Source organism: Xenopus tropicalis, chromosome 3 (genome assembly GCF_000004195.4).
Source record: "Xenopus tropicalis strain Nigerian chromosome 3, UCB_Xtro_10.0, whole genome shotgun sequence".
Classification (NCBI taxonomy): Eukaryota; Metazoa; Chordata; class Amphibia; order Anura; family Pipidae; genus Xenopus; species Xenopus tropicalis.
This window is the reverse complement of record NC_030679.2, coordinates 2,478,614-2,493,804: the sequence shown is the minus strand read 5'-3', so window position 1 is coordinate 2,493,804 and position 15,191 is coordinate 2,478,614. Positions and strand designations below refer to the sequence as shown.

General features: G+C 49.1%; 1 protein-coding gene across 2 annotated transcripts in view; it reads left to right on the top strand.

Annotated features, from left to right (window-relative positions):
* Positions 1 to 15,191, top strand: part of itpr2 (inositol 1,4,5-trisphosphate receptor, type 2) — a 121,807-nt gene that overhangs the window by 61,068 nt on the left and 45,548 nt on the right. For both annotated transcript variants that reach the window (XM_031898452.1, XM_031898453.1), the window contains exons 33-37: positions 468 to 596; positions 1,156 to 1,276; positions 3,271 to 3,461; positions 5,167 to 5,309; positions 5,458 to 5,566. In XM_031898452.1, the coding sequence (XP_031754312.1) occupies positions 468 to 596; positions 1,156 to 1,276; positions 3,271 to 3,461; positions 5,167 to 5,309; positions 5,458 to 5,566 (693 nt within the window). The remainder of the gene's footprint in view (positions 1 to 467; positions 597 to 1,155; positions 1,277 to 3,270; positions 3,462 to 5,166; positions 5,310 to 5,457; positions 5,567 to 15,191) is intronic.

Below are 15,191 nucleotides of genomic sequence, written 5' to 3'. Positions count from 1 at the left end.
ATCCTAATGATCTAAATGTACTTAAGCTCTGATTGGCTACAGGTTGGTCTGGCCCTGGGAATGTTCTAATGCTCTGATTGGCTACAGGTTGGTCTGGCCCTGGGAATGTTCTAATGCTCTGATTGGCTACAGGTTGGTCTGGCCCTGGGAATGTTCTAATGCTCTGATTGGCTACAGGTTGGTCTGGCCCTGGGAATGTTCTAATGCTCTGATTGGCTACAGGTTGGTCTGGCCCTGGGAATGTTCTAATGCTCTGATTGGCTACAGGTTGGTCTGGCCCTGGGAATGTTCTAATGCTCTGATTGGCTACAGGTTGGCCTGGCCCTGGGAATGTTCTAATGCTCTGATTGGCTACAGGTTGGTCTGGCCCTGGGAATGTTCTAATGCTCTGATTGGCTACAGGTTGGTCTGGCCCTGGGAATGTTCTAATGCTCTGATTGGCTCTTGAATCCCCTTTCCCACGGCAGGTGTGCAACACGACCACGGACAGAAAGCACGCCGATACTGCGCTGGAGAAGTACGTGACGGAATCTGTGATGAACATTGTTAGCGGCTTCTTCAACTCCCCGTTTTCTGACAACAGCACCAACCTGCAGGTGAGGGGGCGGGGCTTCCTGCCTATATATTACATATATTTAAAGGGACAGTAACACAAATACATAAGCATTTGGGACCAATGTCAGGGTTTCAGAACTTCTTAGAAGACACAGATAAGAATAAGCCCCCTCGCGCCATTTGTGACGCTTCCCCCCTCCCGCGGGCGAGGGACGCGCCTGCCCCTTTAATCCCCCAGCTGCAGGTAGCAAATCGTTACTAAGGAGCGGTAATTGTCCATGTTGTAACATTCAAATCAGTGATTTATTAGGCCGACGCGGTATGTTAATAAATGCACGGCCACGCCGCTCTGCGGGATTAATGAACAGCAGGACGTATTTATCAAGCCGGGGCGCCTCGTCTCGGAATACAAATTCTCGTTCAGCGGCGGTTTTTTCGTTCTTTCCATTTGGTTTTAACAAACTGAGTCTGAAACTGATTATTATCCGAGTGCATTTTCACTGTGTTGGATTGTAAGCTCTTGGGTCTATTCTATATATTGATGGCCGTTGCACACAGAGTATAGATTGTACAGCCACTAACCTTGCGATCTCTCCACAGACGCATCAACCAGTTTTCATCCAACTTCTCCAATCAGCGTTCAGGATTTATAACTGTACGTGGCCCAACCAGACCCAGAAAGCCTCGGTGGAATCCTGTATAAAAACACTGGCAGAAGTTGGTAAGTTTCCCAGGATTCCTGCATTTCCAGACTTCCCAGAGGCCCTGTGCTGTATATAAAGGAGGCCAACTGATATATTTCCTTCAGGTGTTGTTATACTGCAACTCTCAACAGCCTGTGTCAACCTTTAGGAACCACTGAATGGCTGCCAGCTCAGTTACACTGGTTAAAATCCTACTCCCTGTCTCAACCTTCTTCTACTATCTCCATCTTGCCCTACTGTCTCCTTCTCCTCCTTTCCCTACTGTCCCCATCTTGTCCTACTGTCCCCATCTTGCCCTACTGTCCCCATCTTGCCCTACTGTCTCCATCTTGCCCTACTGTCTCCATCTTGCCCTACTGTCTCCATCTTGCCCTACTGTCTCCTTCTCCTCCTTTCCCTACTGTCTCCATCTTGCCCTACTGTCTCCTTCTCCTTTCCCTACTGTCCCCATCTTGCCCTACTGTCCCCATCTTGCCCTACTGTCTCCATCTTGCCCTACTGTCCCCATCTTGCCCTACTGTCCCCATCTTGCCCTACTGTCTCCATCTTGCCCTACTGTCTCCTTCTCCTCCTTTCCCTACTGTCTCCATCTTGCCCTACTGTCTCCATCTTGCCCTACTGTCTCCTTCTCCTCCTTTCCCTACTGTCTCCATCTTGCCCTACTGTCTCCTTGTCCTCCTTTACCTACTGTCTCCATCTTGCCCTACTGTCTCCTTCTCCTCCTTTCCCTACTGTCCCCATCTTGCCCTACTGTCCCCATCTTGCCCTACTGTCTCCATCTTGCCCTACTGTCTCCTTCTCCTCCTTTCCCTACTGTCCCCATCTTGCCCTACTGTCCCCATCTTGCCCTACTGTCCCCATCTTGCCCTACTGTCTCCATCTTGCCCCACTGTCCCCATCTTGCCCTACTGTCTCCATCTTGCCCTACTGTCCCCATCTTTGCCCTACTGTTCTCCATCTTGCCTACTGTCTCCTTCTCCTCCTTTCCCTACTGTCTCCATCTTGGCCCTACTGTCTCCTTCTCCTCCTTTACCTACTGTCTCCATCTTGCCCTACTGTCTCCTTCTCCTCCTTTCCCTACTGTCTCCATCTTGCCCTACTGTCTCCTTCTCCTCCTTTATCTACTGTCGCCATCTTGCCCTACTGTCTCCTTCTCCTCCTTTCCCTACTGTCCCCATCTTGCCCTACCGTCCCCATCTTGCCCTATTGTCTCCATCTTGCCCTACTGTCTCCTTCTCCTCCTTTCCCTACTGTCTCCATCTTGCCCTACTGTCTCCTTCTCCTCCTTTACCTACTGTCTCCATCTTGCCCTACTGTCTCCTTCTCCTCCTTTCCCTACTGTCTCCATCTTGCCCTACTGTCTCCTTCTCCTCCTTTACCTACTGTCTCCATCTTGCCCTACTGTCTCCTTCTCCTCCTTTCCCTACTGTCTCCATCTTGCCCTACTGTCTCCTTCTCCTCCTTTATCTACTGTCACCATCTTGCCTTACTATATTCTGTCCTACCAAAAACTACTGCTCTGTGAAACCCACTATTTGTGCTGTTACCTCCTTTATCACCACCCTAAAATGTCTATAAAGATTTTCTATAACTGCTGGACCTGTGGATAAATAAAGCTGCATCCCTCATCTCATTTTGACAATGTAATGATGACAGTGCTAGCATTCTCCATTGTAGAGGGTGTCACATTTAAACCCCCCCCATCCCTGCCCGCTCGCCCGCCCCAACTATGGAATTTATGGGCATAACCTCAGTTCATCCGTCTGACTGGAATGGTACGGTTACAGTGACATGGGTGACTAGGTTACCCGGCATGAGTGTATGTGTAGTGGTTAGTAGTCACCTACATCAGCACTGCAAGATGGTTCTAGATCAGGCAGGGGAGGTAAAGCAGGTGTGACTTGGGTGTAAGTGCCCGTGGGATTACCAAGCAGGTATCACTGGTGAGTTACTCTGTCACTGAATCTCAACATCCTCATTGGCTGAACTGTTTCTACTCTCCTTTCTCAAGCAAAGAATCGAGGAATGGCTATTCCCGTAGACCTGGACAGTCAAGTAAACACACTCTTCTTGAAGGCCCATTCTAACATGGTGCAGAGAGCAGCCATGGGCTGGAGGATCACTGCTCGCAACGGGCCCAAATACAAAGAGGCACTGGGAAGTCCATCCCTGGACTACAAGACCATCATTGAGAAGCTTCAGGTTGGGTCAAAAGCCTCTCTGTAAATTCTACTTCTTCTGGCATCTGTCTCCTAATACTAATGTTTTCATTGTATTGGGCTCTTTTCCCTTCTTGTTTTATACCCTGGATTTCTTTTGATTCCTTTTCCATCTACTAGTTCTGTACTCACCATTCTCATTGGCTCCTTCAATTCGGTTTGTTCTGTATCCCAATGTTTACCATTTAGTCCTTCTCCCTCTACTTGGTCTAGGCCTATCATTCCCATTGCGTCCTTCTCATCTTGTTCCATCTGCTTTTTCTGTACCCCATAATTCACTTTGGGTCCTTCTCCCTCTGCTTGTTCTATACTCATCATTCCTTGGTTCTTTCAAATGTAATTGTCCCATACCCCCATAATTACTATTGGGTCTTTTTTCTCCTGCTTAGTCGATATCCTTCATTCCTGTTGGGTCCTTCACCTTCTACTTTTTCTTTACTCCATGATTCCTGTTGGGTCCATCTCCTTCTACTTGTTCTGTGCTTATAGAACCACATAATTTTTCCATCTGCTTTTTCTGTACCCCATAACTCATTTTGGGTCCTTCTCCCTCTGCTTGTTCTATACTCATCATTCCTATTGGTTCTTTCAAATGTAATTGTCCAGTACCCCCATAATTACTGTTGGGTCCTTTTTCTCCTTCTTAGTCTATATCCTTCATTCCTGTTGGGTCCTTCACCTTCTACTTGTTCTTTACTCCATGATTCCTGTTGGGTCCTTCACCTTCTACTTGTTCTTTACTCCATGATTCATGTTGGGTCCTTCTCCCTCTATTGGGTCCTTTTTCTCCTGCTTAGTCTATATCCTCCATTCCTGTTGGGTCCTTCACCTTCTACTTGTTCTTTACTCCATGATTCCTGTTGGGACCTTCACCTTCTACTTGTTCTTTACTCCATGATTCCTGTTGGGTCCTTCACCTTCTACTTGTTCTTTACTCCATGATTCCTGTTGGGACCTTCACCTTCTGCTTGTTCTTTACTCCATGATTCCTGTTGGGTCCTTCACCTTCTGCTTGTTCTTTACTCCATGATTCCTGTTGGGTCCTTCACCTTCTGCTTGTTCTTTACTCCATGATTCCTGTTGGGTCCTTCACCTTCTGCTTGTTCTTTACTCCATGATTCCTGTTGGGTCCTTCACCTTCTACTTGTTCTTTACTCCATGATTCCTGTTGGGACCTTCACCTTCTGCTTGTTCTTTACTCCATGATTCCTGTTGGGTCCTTCACCTTCTTCTTGTTCTTTACTCCATGATTCCTGTTGGGTCCATCTCCTTCTACTTTTTCTGTACTAATCATTCCAAATTTGTTACTGTTCCTCTACTTTTTCTGTACCTTATGATCTTTTGGGATCTCATACCATCTGCTTTTTCAGTATAATCACCATAATTCATTTTGGGTCCTTCAAATCCATTGGTTCTCTGCCTCATATGGGTCTTTCTCCACGCGCTTGATCTCTATACATCCTTCCCACTGAGTCCTACTTCTTCTACTTCTTCTATTTTCCACAATTCCTTTTGGGTCAAGGCCTGTTACCTTCTACATACAATACCTTCTGAACTGTAAAATGTAAGTTGATACATTTTTGGGATCAGTCATGGTGCAATGTTAGTACTGTTGAAGTTCTTCTCAGTAGAATGAACCCTAGAATCACAATGCCCCTTTACTGATATTGTATTTGCCCCCCACCCAGGATGTTGTGGCTTCTCTAGAGAACCAGTTCAGTCCAATGTTACTGGCTGAGTTTTCGGTTCTGGTAGACGTTCTGCACAGTCCTGAGCGCCTGTTTCCCGATGGCAGTGATGCAAGAATTCGCTGTGGGGCCTTTATGTCCAAGTAAGTACTGGGGGGGCTTTAGAGACTACATAGGGGTGGTGTTTCCTGAGGCCAATGAATATAATGTTACATTCTTAAGATATGCTTGGAGGAAGTCCTAAAACTCTTGATCCCAACCCTTATGAGGTCTCCTTGGCGCACTGTTTAGGCTGATCAACCACACGAAGAAACTGATGGAAAAAGAGGAAAAACTCTGTATGAAGATTCTGCAGACGTTGCGGGAGATGCTGGACAAGAAGGAAAGTTTTGGGGAGCAGGTAGGGCCCTTATATAGGGTTGTGTGATATGTTGAACGAGCATAATATCCAAGGCGATTGTGATCTTAACATCTAAAGTGGGTTGGTACAGGTAGTGGACATAGTGAGGGTATAGACAGGGCAGTATAAGTATGTGTATTTATGTGCTCTGGGGTTACACTTACTGGGCTTTGGTCTTTTTTTAACCCATTAATTATGCATTTAGCAAAACAGACTTTGCAGGGCTTCAGTATTGATATTAAATAGTGTTCAACTCATGGGCCTTCAGATGTCATTGACTACAGCTTCCATGATCCATTCCACACACTTTATCTACTGCCTCCATCTTGCCCTAACGTCTTCTCAATGTTGTCCTACTTTCGCCATCTTGCCCTACTTTCTCCATCTTGTCCTACTGTCTCCATCTTGTCCTACTGTCTCCATCTTGCCCTACTGTCTCCATCTTGCCCTACTGTCGCCATCTTGCCCTACTGTCGCCATGTTGCCCTACTGTCGCCATGTTGCCCTACTGTCGCCATCTTGCCCTACTGTCGCCATCTTCCCCTACTGTCGCCATCTTGCCCTACTGTCGCCATCTTGTCCTATAGTCTCCATCTTGGCCTACTGCCTCCATCTTGGCCTACTGCCTCCACCTTGCCCTACTGCCTCCATCTTGCCCTACTGTCTCCATTTGCCCTACTGCCTCCATCTTGCCCTACTGCCTCCATCTTGCCCTACTGCCTCCATCTTGCCCTACTGTCGCCATCTTGCCCTACTGTCGCCATCTTGTCCTATAGTCTCCATCCTGGCCTACTGCCTCCATCTTGGCCTACTGCCTCCATCTTGCCCTACTGCCTCCATCTTGCCCTACTGCCTCCATCTTGCCCTACTGTCTCCATTTGCCCTACTGCCTCCATCTTGCCCTACTGCCTCCATCTTGCCCTACTGTCTCCATCTTGCCCTACTGTCTCCTTCTTGTCCTACTGTCTCTATCTTGCCCTACTGTCTCCATCTTGCCCTACTGTCCCCATCTTGTCCTACTGTCTCCATCTTGCCCTACTGTCTCCATCTTGCCCTACTGTCTCCTTCTTGTCCTACTGTCTCTATCTTGCCCTACTGTCTCCATCTTGACCTACTGTCCCCATCTTGCCCTACTGTCTCCATCTTGCCCTACTGTCTCCATCTTGTCCTACTGCCTCCATCTTGTCCTACTGTCCCCATCTTGCCCTACTGTCTCCATCTTGTCCTACTGTCTCCATCTTGCCCTACTGTCTCCATCTTGTCCTACTGTCCCCATCTTGCCCTACTGTCCCCATCTTGTTCTACTGTCTCCATCTTGCCCTACTGTTGCCATCTTGCCCTACTGTCGCCATCTTGTCCTACTGTCTCCATCTTGCCCTATAGTCTCCATCTTGGCCTACTGCCTCCATCTTGGCCTACTGCCTCCATCTTGGCCTACTGCCTCCATCTTGCCCTACTGCCTCCATCTTGCCCTACTGTCCCCATCTTGCCCTACTGTCCCCATCTTGCCCTACTGTCCCCATCTTGCCCTACTGTCTCCATCTTGCCCTACTGTCTCCATCTTGTCCTACTGCCTCCATCTTGTCCTACTGTCCCCATCTTGCCCTACTGTCTCCATCTTGTCCTACTGTCCCCATCTTGCCCTACTGTCTCCATCTTGCCCTACTGTCTCCATCTTGCCCTACTGTCTCCATCTTGCCCTACTGTCTCCATCTTGCCCTACTGTCCCCATCTTGCCCTACTGTCTCCATCTTGTCCTACTGTCTCCATCTTGCCCTACTGTCTCCATCTTGTCCTACTGTCCCCATCTTGCCCTACTGTCCCCATCTTGTCCTACTGTCTCCATCTTGCCCTACTGTTGCCATCTTGCCCTACTGTCGCCATCTTGTCCTACTGTCTCCATCTTGCCCTATAGTCTCCATCTTGGCCTACTGCCTCCATCTTGGCCTACTGCCTCCATCTTGGCCTACTGCCTCCATCTTGCCCTACTGCCTCCATCTTGCCCTACTGTCCCCATCTTGCCCTACTGTCCCCATCTTGCCCTACTGTCTCCATCTTGCCCTACTGTCTCCATCTTGCCCTACTGTCTCCATCTTGCCCTACTGTCTCCATCTTGCCCTACTGTCTCCATCTTGCCCTACTGTCTCCATCTTGCCCTACTGTCTCCATCTTGCCCTACTGTCCCCATCTTGTCCTACTGTCTCCATCTTGCCCTACTGTTGCCATCTTGCCCTACTGTCGCCATCTTGTCCTACTGTCTCCATCTTGCCCTACTAGTCTCCATCTTGGCCTACTGCCTCCATCTTGGCCTACTGCCTCCATCTTGGCCTACTGCCTCCATCTTGCCCTACTGCCCTCCATCTTGCCCTACTGTCCCCATCTTGCCCTACTGTCCCCATCTTGCCCTACTGTCCCCATTTGCCCTACTGTCCCCATCTTGCCCTACTGTCTCCATCTTGCCCTACTGTCTCCATCTTGCCCTACTGTCTCCATCTTGCCCTACTGTCTCCATCTTGCCCTACTGTCTCCATCTTGCCCTACTGTCTTTATCTTGTCCTACTGCCTCCATCTTGCCTAAAGTTAGCAAAGTTTGCACCTTTAATTACATTATCCCTCGAGTTATACGGCCCCCAATTCTCATACAAAGATAGTTCCAGTATCACTTAGCTTATTGGCCCCCCTGTGATCTCTCCCCGGCCACCGTATTTCACTTGTCACCGCCGTTTCCAGGACATTTTAAATCCTTACGGGAAAGTGAGCGCCGGGCAGAATTATGGGGGAAATTGGGGAGAAATCATTTTTAGTGCGGAGGTGTCAGACGTTGTACTCGGTGAGGGAGATAATTGCGCCGTTTGTTACGGGCGGTTTCTTGTAAGCCCATTGCCCAGGGATGAAAAAAATAATCCCCCCCCCCAATGTTACGAGTATTTATAAACCAACCCCCCTTGTATCTTTTGATTGTGTCACTGTAGGTCAGATTGCAGTTGGTCTTTTTTTTTTTGTTATAATTAGGTATCCTTCAGTGGTGGCATCTGTTAGGGTGGGCAGAGGGTGTGGGCATTGGGGGTCCCTGAAGGTGTGTGATCTGCTGAGCAGCTATTGGCTAATGAATGTGACTGTGTGAACTGTGTATGATTTAATGGCTCCACTCAAAACAATGGGTCTGAGAGTCCCGGCGTCCCGGCCACTCCGACTGCCATTTATTTAGCCAGTCCCATTTAATGTGAGTGATTTCCTATTGGACCCCACACGCGGGGCTGACGGGAAGATCCATCGCTCTTTATGGAGTCGCGAGGGCACGGCCTGTGTGTAAAACCCGAGGATCCCATTTCCTTCCAGCCAGCGATGCTGTAAAGTTTTATTGCGCCACTTTTTCCTCTACCCATTAATTTAGTGTTATTAACCCTCCGGCTAATGGTTCCGAGGTGCCGTAATGATCTCTCTCTACAGACTCGCAGAGGATTTTGTTTTATATGAAAAATAACTCTTGTCCTGCTGTCTCCATCCTACTGAACTACTGCCATCTCCTACTCTACTGTCACTGTCTGCTCCTACTTCATCTTGCTCTACAGTTGCTCTGTTGCCAAACATCCATCTTGCCTTAGGGTCTCCGTATTCTGTCTGTATCTACTTAGTCTTGTCCTACTGTCTCCGTCTTGTCCTACTGTCTCCATCTTGCCCTACTGTCTCCATCTTGCCCTACTGTCCCCATCTTGTCCTACTGTCCCCATCTTGTCCTACTGTCCCCATCCTATCTTGTCCCTCATCTTGTCCTACTGTCCCTCTTGCCCTACTGTCTCCATCTTGTCCTACTGTCCCCATCTTGCCCTACTGTCTCCATCTTGCCCTACTGTCTCCATCTTGCCCTACTGTTCCATCTTGTCCTACTGTCTCCATCTTGTCCTACTGTCCTCCCATCTTGTCCTACTGTCTCCATCTTGCCCTACTGTCTCCATCTTGCCCTACTGTCTCCATCTTGCCCTTACTGTCTCCATCTTGCCCTACTGTCTCCATCTTGCCCTACTGTCTCCATCTTGCTCCTACTGTCCCCATCTTGCCCCTACTGTCCCCATCTTGTCCTACTGTCTCCATCTTGCCCCTACTGTCTCCATCTTGCCCTACTGTCCCCCATCCTGCCCTACTTTCTCCATCTTGTCCTACTGTCTCCATCTTGTCCTACTGGTCTCCATCTTTGCCTACTGTCTCCATCTTGTCCTACTGTCCCCATCTTGCCCTACTGTCTCCATCTTGCCCTACTGTCCCCATCTTGCCCTACTTTCCCATCTTGTCCTACTGTCTCCATCTTGCCCTACTGTCTTCCATCTTGCCCTACTGTCCCCATCTTGCCCTACTGTCCCCATCTTGCCCTACTGTCCCCATCTTGTCCTACTGTCTCCATCTTGCCCTCCTGTCCCCATCTTGTCCTACTGTCTCCATCTTGCCCTACTGTCCCCATCTTGCCCTACTGTCTCCATCTTGCCCTACTGTCCCCATCTTGCCTTACTGTCCCCATCTTGTCCTACTGTCCCCATTTTACCCTACTGTCTCTTTCTTGTCCTACTGTCTCCATCTTGTCCTACTGTCTCTTTTTTGTCCTACTGTCTCCATCTTGCTCTACTGTCTCCATCTTGCCCTACTGTCTCTTTCTTGTCCTACTGTCTCCATCTTGTCCTACTGTCTCCATCTTGTCCTACTGTCTCTTTCTTGTCCTACTGCCTCCATCTTGCCCCACTGTCTCCATCTTGCCCTACTGCCTCCATCTCGCCCTACTGTTTCTTTCTTGTCCTACTGTCTCCATCTTGCCCCACTGTTTCTTTCTTGTCCTACTGTCTCCATCTTGTCTCTGTACAAGTACATTAGAGGGGATTATAGGCAGTTGGGGGATGTTCTTTTTTCCCATAAAAACAATCAGCGCACCAGAGGTCACCCCTATAGATTAGAGGAACAGAGCTTCCATTTGAAGCAGCGTAGGGGGTTTTTCACGGTGAGAGCAGTGAGGCTGTGGAATGCCCTTCCTAGTGATGGGGTAATGGCAGATTCTGTTAATGCCTATAAGAGGGGCCTGGATGAGTTTTTGAACAAGCAGAATATCCAAGGCTATTGTGATACTAATATCTACAGTTAGTATTACTGGTTGTATATATATAGTTTATGTATGTGAGTGTATAGATTGGTTAGTATAGGTTGTGTGCTGGGTTTACTCGGATGGGTTGAACTTGATGGACAATGGTCTTTTTTCAACCCTATGTAACTATGTAACTATCTTGCCCTACTGTCTCCATCTTGCCCTACTGTCTCCATCTTGCCCTACTGTCCCCATCTTGTCCTACTGTCTCCATCTTGTCCTACTGTCTCCATCTTGCCCTACTGTCTCCATCTTGCCCTACTGTCTCCATCTTGTCCTACTGTCCCCATCTTGCCCTACTGTCCCCATCTTGCCCTACTGTCCCCATCTTGCCCTACTGTCCCCATCTTGTCCTACTGTCCCCATCTTGCCCTACTGTCCCCATCTTGTCCTACTGTCCCCATCTTGTCCTACTGTCCCCATCTTGCCCTACTGTCTCCATTTTGCCCTACTTTCTTCATCTCCTTCATGTCTCCATACCAATTACCTGTGAGACATCACTAAGAGATTTCCATGTTGCCCCCTCTCTCTCTCTCTCTCATGCTTTTCAGGAAATACATCAGTAAATAACAGAAACTAAATCGCACATTTTGCCCCTTTTTACTCTTTTTGTAGAACTGAAATATTCTCCCTTCCCTTTCGTTTCTATGTAGCAGTTGAAGGGATTTGGGAGAAGCCGTTGGGACCAGTGAGCGCTTGGTTGCGCCGTGCCCGGCCATGTGATGCTGCATGGGAAGAGGCTGTGAGACTGAGGGGCAGGTGGGGGGGGCACATGGGGGGGGGGGCAGGGGTAAGTGAGTGGAGCCGGAGCATGTGATTATGTAACGCTCTCGGTGTCTGGCCACGGTCTCTGCTGGAGACTCATCACGTGTCTCTTGATGCTCCCGGCCTTGGAATTCAATTAGATTACTTGGAACGATCGTGACTCCGCATGAGAGAAGCTTTTTTTGCCTCCCCCCCCCCCCCTCAGTCTGAGCTAGGAACCCAATGCGCTGATTATCTGCACATGAACTGCCAGACTGAGGCACGGACGTGTGATCCATATATGTGTCTGTTATGTAACCCGCCCCATAGAGACATCTACAGAAGAACCTTCAGCGGAAAAAGTTAACTCATTGTGAGCCGCTGTTCAGCAGTCCTGCCCTGCTTTATGGCTGAGATTCTAGCTATCTGTATAACAGAGCATTCTGTCACAGTGGCACAGATCCTATCTGATCCCCCCATTGTAAGCAGCAGTCCTGCCCTGCTTTATGGCTGAGATTCTAGCTATCTGTATAACAGAGCATTCTGTCACAGTGGCACAGATCCTATCTGATCCCCCATTGTAAGCAGCAGTCCTGCCCCTGCTTTATGGCTGAGATTCTAGCTATCTGTATAACAGAGCATTCTGTCACAGTGGCACAGATCCTATCTGATCCCCCCCCATTGTAAGCAGCAGTCCTGCCCTGCTTTATGGCTTGAGATTCTAGCTATCTGTTATAACAGAGCATTCTGTCACAGTGGCACAGATCCTATCTGATCCCCCCATTGTAAGCAGCAGTCCTGCCCTGCTTTATGGCTGAGATTCTAGCTATCTGTATAACAGAGCATTCTGTCACAGTGGCACAGATTCCTATCTGATCCCCCCATTGTAAGCAGCAGTCCTGCCCTGCTTTATGGCTGAGATTCTAGCTATCTGTATAACAGAGCATTCTGTCACAGTGGCACAGATCCTATCTGATCCCCCCCATTGTAAGCAGCAGTCCTGCCCTGCTTTATGGCTGAGATTCTAGCTATCTGTATAACAGAGCATTCTGTCACAGTGGCACAGATTCCTATCTGATCCCCCCCATTGTAAGCAGCAGTCCTGCCCTGCTTTATGGCTGAGATTCTAGCTATCTGTATAACAGAGCATTCTGTCACAGTGGCACAGATCCTATCTGATCCCCCCCATTGTAAGCAGCAGTCCTGCCCTGCTTTATGGCTGAGATTCTAGCTATCTGTTATAACAGAGCATTCTGTCACAGTGGCACAGATCCTATCTGATCCCCCCCCCATTGTAAGCAGCAGTCCTGCCCTGCTTTATGGCTGAGATTCTAGCTATCTGTATAACAGAGCATTCTGTCACAGTGGCACAGATCCTATCCCCCCATTGTAGCAGCAGTCCTGCCCTGCTTTATGGCTGAGATTCTAGCTATCTGTATAACAGAGCATTCTGTCACTAGTGGCACAGATCCTATCTGATCCCCCCATTGTAAGCAGCAGTCCTGCCCTGCTTTATGGCTGAGATTCTAGCTATCTGTATAACAGAGCATTCTGTCACAGTGGCACAGATCCTATCTGATCCCCCCATTGTAAGCAGCAGTCCTGCCCTGCTTTATGGCTGAGATTCTAGCTATCTGTATAACAGAGCATTCTGTCACAGTGGCACAGATCCTATCTGATCCCCCCATTGTAAGCAACAGTCCTGCCCTGCTTTATGGCTGAGATTCTAGCTATCTGTATAACAGAGCATTCTGTCACAGTGGCACAGATCCTATCTGATCCCCCCATTGTAAGCAGCAGTCCTGCCCTGCTTTATGGCTGAGATTCTAGCTATCTGTATAACAGAGCATTCTGTCACAGTGGCACAGATCCTATCCCCCCATTGTAAGCAGCAGTCCTGCCCTGCTTTATGGCTGAGATTCTAGCTATCTGTATAACAGAACACAGAGTCACAGATCCTATCCTATTGCATGAGGTACCATAGAGAGGCATTAATCTGTATTCCGAGAGGTGCCCAAGTGTCTGACATGGTCCAGACAAGGACTCGCTGCTCTGTGCCAATCAGATTGAGGAAAGGGGGGATGATGTTCTTGGCAGGGTTGGCAAGGGATGGGCAGCTGAAGGCAGCGACGGGGGCACAGAGGGCAGCCGCTGGCACATTACGTGCTTAATACGACCCACGTGAAGTGAATTAATTAGGCTGCGTATGGGCTTCTAATCATCCCGCGCAGCTTGACTTCCCTGTGATGTGAATGCCCTTTTCCCTTTGCCAGTGATATAACTGGGGGCAGCATTGGGGGGGGGGGTAGGACACATGTATATTCCATGCTGGAACGTGACCTAGTGACCAACAGTAAAAAGCAAAAGGAAAACAGCAGTAGCTTTGGGCCATTTGCCCTTTTCCCTTTTATTGTCCATTGGGTGCAATGGAGATCTGCAGTGCATGGTGGGTGGGTGGGTTGTTTAGTTTCCTCTCCCTTAATAAAGTGTCTTTGCCTTTCTTCTCCTGATTTAATCCAGCTTCTCCTGGCTTCCTCCAGCTTCTCCTGGCTTTCTACAGCTTCTCCTGGCTTCCTCCAGCTTCTCCTGGCTTCCTCCAGCTTCTCCTGGCTTCCTCCAGCTTCTCCTGGCTTCCTCTAGCTTGTTCTGCAGCTTCTCCTGCCTTTCTCCAGTTTCTTCTGCCTTTCTCCAGCTTCTCCTTCCTTTCCCCAGCTTCTTCTGATTTCCTCCAGCTTCTCCTTCTTTCCCCCAGCTTCTCCTGCCTGTCTCCAGCTTCTTCTGCCTTTCTCCAGCTTCTTCTGCCTTTCTCCAGCTTCTTCTGCCTTTCTCCAGCTTCTCCTTCCTTTCCCCAGCTTCTTCTGATTTCCTCCAGCTTCTCCTTCTTTCCCCCAGCTTCTCCTGCCTGTCTCCAGCTTCTTCTGCCTTTCTCCAGCTTCTTCTGCCTTTCTCCAGCTTCTTCTGCCTTTCTCCAGCTTCTTCTGCCTTTCTACAGCTTTTCTTGCCTTCCCCAGCTTCTCTTGCCTTTCTCCAGCTTCTCATCCATTCCCCAAGCTTCTCTTGCCTTCCTCCAGCTTCTCGTGCCTTCCTCCAACTTCTCTTGCCTTCCCTTCAGCTTCTCTTGCCTTCCCTCCAGCTTCTCTTGCATTCCCCTAGCTTCTCTTTCCTTCCCCCAGCTTCTCTTGCCTTCCTCCAGCTTCTTTTGCCTTCCCTCCAGCTTCTTTTGCCTTCCCTCCAGCTTCTCTTGCCTTCCCCCAGCTTCTCTTGCCTTCCCTCCAGCTTCTCTTGCCTTCCCTCCAGCTTCTCTTGCCTTCCCTCCAGCTTCTCTTTCCTTCCACTAGCTTCTCTTTCCTTCCCCCAGCTTCTCTTTCCTTCCCCCAGCTTCTCTTTCCTTCCCCCAGCTTCCCTTTCCTTCCCCCAGCTTCTCTTTCCTTCCCCCAGCTTCTCTTTCCTTCCCCCAGCTTCTCTTTCCTTCCCCTAGCTTCTCTTGCCTTCCCCAGCTTCTCTTTCCTTCCCCCAGCTTCTCTTTCCTTCCCCCAGCTTCTCTTGCCTTCCCTCCATCTTCTTTTGCCTTCCCTCCATCTTCTCTTGCCTTCCTCCAGCTTCTCTTGCCTTCCTCCAGCTTCTCTTGCCTTCCTCCAGCTTCTCTTGCCTTCCTCCAGCTTCTCTTGCCTTCCCCCAGCTTCTCTTGCCTTCCCCCAGCTTCTTTGCCTTCCTCCAGCTTCTCTTGCCTTCCTCAGCTTCTCTTGCCTTCCCCCA